The following is a 6,265-nucleotide window of genomic DNA, read 5'->3' as shown; positions in this document are numbered from 1 at the left end:
TATTTTTTTGTTTAGAATTAATTTTTTATTAATAAGGACGTAATATTTTTAGTTAATTAAATAACGATGTAATGTTTATGTAATTTATAAATAATTATACGTTGTGATATATATATTATAAAAGAAGAGCATTAATAGAAGTTATAACATGGTCTTATAAATAAATATCGTCTATAATTTTATAAAAATTATTTGAGATAATTTTAATTCTAGGATGGCGATTCTCATCTTCCTATTAAGAGGTTTGTATTGTCGTTTCTGAGTATTTTAATGGACACGGAATTTTGATGGAAACTCCAATTCATTTTGTAAGTTAGAGTTTTGCAAATCCTAATTTTGAAGAGTCTAACTTTGATCTCTAATTTTGCAAATCCTAATTAGCTCAAACAGCACTGTGCTTTAAAGTGACTGTGCTATACAAGGATAGAGTTAACTTGAGTGATACTCTTCAGAACAAACAACACTGTGCTTAAGTGACTATGCTATATAAGGACAAAGTTAATTTACGACAAACAGCACTGTGATACTCTTCTAATCAACTCTTTATCCTATTTTGTGATACTCTTCAGAACAAACAACATTGTGCTTAAGTGACTGTGCTATACAAGGACAGAGTTAACTTACGACAAATTGACTCCACATATATACCAACCCCAGTCAATTTGGCTTTCTTCCAAGTATCTCCCAATCCCAATTATTGAAGAAAATTAGGTTCAGTTACGAAAATATAGTTACTTACCAAAAAATAATGAACCCATAAACCAACCCAAGTAAATTGGAATTAAGGCTTAGTTAATTTGAATTGAGCATTTGCTAAATAAGAAAAAAAAGGGGCTGGGATGAAGGGAGTTTTTCAATAACCAAGAGAAGTTACCAAGTAAGTCAAAATTAACAGGAGTAAAAAAATGGGATTATCTTCATTTGAACTAAGGGCTAGTGGTGGTAACAAAATACATTTTACAAGGAACAAGAACTACAGAGTCAACCCTATGAGCAACAACAAACATTCTATGGGTGTTACTCTATACCAAGAATGCAGATCAAAACATCTCAAGTTTTTATACATTCATCTAACCCGATATTTTTACCAAATTAAGCAGAACATTACATGCTGCTAAGAACCATCATCTATATGGGTCAGGTGTCGACAGATGAATTAAAGCATCCAATTGAGCACTTCTGTTGGCTTTTCGAATACACAGGATCTAATATACTTACAAGTCAATAGTTGAACACGTTAGAGACCAACTTTTAAGTCTACTTATACTCAATAAGAGTATACTAAGATGGAGATCTCAGTGAGCATTACAATAACATTTATTCACAGTATTTCATCGAAATCAATCATACAAGGTCTGCATAAAGTGTTTACCTTAATTACACGATGAACAATTGGAATGTTGCGACCCTGAAAAATTATATAAATTAAACAGGAAAATTATATATTATCACAGAGAAGAAAGAGGGAGAGAAGGAGAAAGAAAGCATCACATCTCAAGAACAAAAACAATTACATAGACATCCATGCATGCTAAAACACTGCAAAATAGGAGAGAAATGTTATCTTCATAAAAATAAAGATTTAATTGGCTTGCAAACCTGAAATTTTGCAGGTCGAAGTTGGTATTCACACAATGAACCAACTATAATGCATGAAAACTTAATAGTGCTTTATCTGACCAAGAAAGAGTATAAAAGCAAATGCCACTTGCCTGTCAAAGGGAATCTCCTAGATCCTGTGTAAAAATATATAATTTATTCTTTGAGCAGGGCACATGGCTCAACAAGAATCAGTTCTGTAATATATACTCAAAAGATATCCATAACTCAGGTAAGACATGTCTGATAAAAAGCAATACGAGTAAACATTGATCAAAACTTAAGAAATTCCTCTGCTAGCACCCATTCCCAACCTTATAACACCACATCTTACAAAAATTTCCCAGGGGATGCTGTTTGAAGACCCTGTTTGGCTGCAGAGAATATCGGGAACACAGATAATAGAAACAACAAATAGAAATGCCGGACCACCAGTTCTCTCTTTGTTATCGTTCCACAAAACCTCAATCAAGCAGAGTAATAAAAATCCCATTAAGTTTTCCTAAGCAAACAAATGAAACATTGGTTATGATAAACAGATACAGAAAAAAAGGCGCGGAGTTGAAATTACTGCGATCTTTGAGCCAATCGGAGTAATATTCTTCTTCTTCTTCTGCAGGCGGTATTGAGGGCTCGGGGTGGCTCGGCCTTGTGCAGATCTTGGTTGACGACAGCACCCAGTGAGGCAAAGGCCTTCACTCGGTGACATTGATGGCGGCAATATGATGTAGCCTTTTCTGCAGGATAGAAAGAGAAAGAGAAAGCAGAGAGAGAGAGACCAAAGAATGGAGAGAGAGGCTAAAAATACAATGGCAGTGGAATGGAATGGAAGACGAAAAATCACTATTAAAATGATAATAAATTATTGTTTTGAAATTATGATTTAGAAGAAGACGTTAACTTTAACGGAAAAAAAAAACTGTTAAAACAAGAATTTATAGTAGATAATCACTTTATATATATATATAAGAGATATATAAAGATATGATGGCAATCGTATAAATTAATATCAATCGTGAACAGACAAGCAAATTATATGCAGATCACTGCATATTGATCAAATTAAGCATCATGCATGATCAGTACGTACACGACGAAAAAAAATGGCCAGAGGATTTGATCCTGATCCGAAAAATTGTTTTATGTCATACAAGATCAGATTCTGATCTAGGGATACAAGTATGTATAGTAATTGTTTAGGTGAATGGATATATTCTGATCTCCTGGTAGAATTTGACAGATTAATACATGCCATGATTAATTTATAAGGCTTTATTGACTAACTGATCTCGTACGTACACTATGACGATATAAAGAGAAATGCCAGTAAAAGGCTAGCTTTTTTATTGTCTAGATGATCAAGAGTAGGTCGAGCATTAACACATATAAAAAGCAAACTACGATCGATCGAGCGAGCCGCATGTATGGCACTCTACATTGCGCGCAGTATGTTCACAACATTAAACTTCAGCCCTCCTCTCAGACCTTGACGACCTTGACCTTGACGGCCTTGAACGAACCAAGGTGGACTCCTGCCTGTTAAATTTAAGCCTCCTAGCATCCTCTCTCGGAATTTGGAAAGCAGTGGCAAGCACTTCCTCCGGCAATGCCCTGATAGCCGAGGTTCGGCCAGCAAGCGGACTAACCATGGCATTCTCATTTGTCTTGAATGAAACCCACTCGAAGCCCTCATTGCGAGCCCTTTTCACAACCGCAAAGTTCTGTGGAATGGTTAGGAGCTGACCCTCTCTAAGCTCATCGTCGAACACTGTCTGACCAAAGTTGTCCACCACCTGAACCTCGGCACGACCCCTTAAAGCATACACCACACTGTGGGCGTTCAGGTTCCAGTGTGGAACATACAGAGCATCCTGCATACATGTTTTTAAGATCATTAATTTTGTCAATATTTCGCTAACATTACTCAAAAAATCGTATAACTTCATGTCAGAAAGTAGAATGTAGAGTTAATTACACTATACAGAGCTCCCCTCTCGGCGCTGAGTTGCAGCCAGCGCAGGACTGGGAGGGTGTGGCTGTTGACTGTGCTGATGCGACCGGCTTCTTCAGTGTAAATGTCGGCGCGTGAAGGATCGCCGATGTTCTCCCTCAACCTCAAGGTGCAGATAGTCTCCTCCAGCCCATTATCATCACGTCCGCCACGTCGGCTCTGGCGGCGCTCGCTTTCCGACTCTCGCTCTCGCTCTCTCTCTTTCCTCTCCTCGCGCTCCTGTTCCTCACGTGACCATCGTGGCCTGATCACTTGAAGCTGACGGCCTTCCACTCTCACTATGCTCCTCCTGTGATCATTCTCGCTCTGAAGTCTTCTGGCCGTTTCAGTATCCACGTTGAAAGCGTCCGCCAAAAAATCAGCATCGAAGCCACTGAACACGTTGTTGCCTAAGCCCCTCTGTTGCTGGCCGTGCTCGCCAGGGCGTTGTTGACGTTGTTGCTGGCGGCGGTGCTGCTCATATTCCTGCTGACCTTGTGGCCGAAATTCGTCGTCGGGGTTCCCAGCGAGGTAGAAATTCTATTGCGTACATTATAAAAAGCAACACAGTAAGTACATCGATACGCATTATATATTTGTTTCGTTCATATCAAAAGAACCAACAAACACTCTTTTATGTCCATGGTTTGGAATTAAGATAGTAGGCAAAAATCTCTTGGGCAATAAATAATACATTAGAGGAATACAAGGAGATTTGAAAAATATTTCTGAGAGATGAAAATCTAGGAGATCTGCATTGAGGCGTGCAATATTATTTCGACGTGGCTTATAGAGAATAATTTTGAGAGGGAATATAATGTGAAGTTCTTACTCTGGGGTTCTGGTCAAGCTGATTGGCATTGTTGTTGGTGTCAAGGAGAGAGATTGCAACTACTGGGTTACTGCCGTCGTTATAGCTCCAATGGGCTACTCCTGCCGGGAATGCGATTATGTCGCCCTCTCGGAAGTGTCGAATCTTCTGGTGCCGGTCTTGTTGGAACTCGCGACTCTGTCCTTGTTGAGATTGTCGTTGAGATTCTTCGAATGTTTCGGGACAGCCGGGAAATAGAACCCCGGTGATACCCCTACCTGTACCGATCGATATTCAAAAGTCATGATCAGTACGTAATCACATTTAATTATCACCACGCATGCATGGTTTTATTTACTACATTATATATATGTTGTTTTTGCGTGCATTTGAAAATAATATATATATATATATATATATATATATTTATAGGAGGGATTAATTAATTCAATAAAAGGTGAGCTGAAGCCACCTCTGGCAATGTAGACGAGCTGAGGAGCATTGCTGTATTGAGGCAAGAGAAGGCCATTGGGCTCAATGGTACGACGAACGACGGCAACCCCAGCGCACTGGAACTGCTGGTTGTTCGGGTCCCAGGACTCGATAACACCGGCTTCGGCCTCAATGCGGTTTGTAGGTTCAAGGGCATCGAGCCTATTGAGCTGGCACTGGCCAAATTGTTGTTGTTGCCGCCCGCCACTTTGAGCAAGGCAACCATTGAAGAGCGCCACAATAAGGAACAGATAAATGGATAGCAAGATGGGCTTGGCCATGGTGATATCTGATGATTGTTTTGGGGTACTGAAGGTGGAGGGGGACTAGGGAAGGTTGTATATATAGGGGAGGAAACTGGACGAGTAAGAGACACGCATGAGAGGTGGGCAAGGAATCTTTCGCCATTCTTCAATTTGCATGGCTATAAAAAGCCTAGTTTCTTACACCTCATTATGCTTGTTGGGGCAGGTGGCTTCAAGGGTTCAGAGAAAGATACAGAAGCGGTGTTGTCTTCATCTGAGAGCTAGCTAGCTTTAATTTATTGAGCATTTCGGTACTGATCATCTATCATCATGATCAATGAACTCCCACTAGCTAGACAGCGTCCTTGTATAACCATAGATAGATGATGTTGATAATTTATAAATAAGCTATATTGATAAAATTTGCAGGCCGTCGATGAAGGCCGTGGTATGTTAATTAGTTGCAATATCGACTGATTAACGTTAGTAATACGGGATATATATTAATTTGTGCGTCTTGATCATGTTATGAATTAATCAATCCTATTAATTTATTGGCTGAATATTATTAATGCTGAGTTATTAATTGCTAATTTAGATTGATATTGCATATTAATGGGAAACATATATAATAAATAATGAACTTTAATTGAGGGCGTATATATATAATAATTAATAATGGTCTTTAATTCCGTCCATTAATTTCAATAATTAATTCACTAAATTACACTAATTACTTGACATGTTATAATAATTAAGATCAGAGACATGCAGACATTTGTCACATATATATATATATATATATATATATACACAATAGGCATTTTTATTTTTTTGAAATTTCTAGTAGTTAACATAAAATGCCAACAAAAAGCAATATTTAAAAAAATCAAATGAATAATATTTAAAAATTAAATTAAATTAAATACGCACAAACTGATCAAACTGTATATGCATTATGCTAAAACTGATCATGGGCGAGAGAAATTAAGCTATTATATATATGTCACTCCAAAAAATAAAATTTGGCGATAGAGTATAGAATTAGTGACCTTTTTGTAATGACCAATGGAAAAGAAAAATCAGACCAGTTTATTATCTAAAACCATGTACCGGCCTGATCGGGAT

General features: G+C 37.9%; 1 protein-coding gene across 1 annotated transcript; it reads right to left on the bottom strand.

Moving 5' to 3' along the window:
* Positions 1-2,848: 2,848 nt before the first annotated feature.
* On the bottom strand, positions 2,849-5,209 carry LOC108996042 (11S globulin seed storage protein Jug r 4-like). The gene is made up of 4 exons (XM_018971784.2): positions 4,873-5,209; positions 4,422-4,678; positions 3,575-4,129; positions 2,849-3,470 (listed from the first exon to the last, which is right to left on the bottom strand). The coding sequence occupies exons 1-4, from the start codon at positions 5,171-5,173 to the stop codon at positions 3,060-3,062; spliced, it is 1,524 nt and encodes a 507-aa protein (XP_018827329.1). The 5' UTR covers positions 5,174-5,209; the 3' UTR covers positions 2,849-3,059.
* Between the last annotated feature and the right edge of the window lie 1,056 nt (positions 5,210-6,265).

This window comes from Juglans regia, chromosome 1, assembly GCF_001411555.2.
Source record: "Juglans regia cultivar Chandler chromosome 1, Walnut 2.0, whole genome shotgun sequence".
Classification (NCBI taxonomy): domain Eukaryota; kingdom Viridiplantae; phylum Streptophyta; class Magnoliopsida; order Fagales; family Juglandaceae; genus Juglans; species Juglans regia.
Note: the sequence above shows the minus strand (reverse complement) of the source record. Positions and strands in the feature narration are given on the sequence as shown.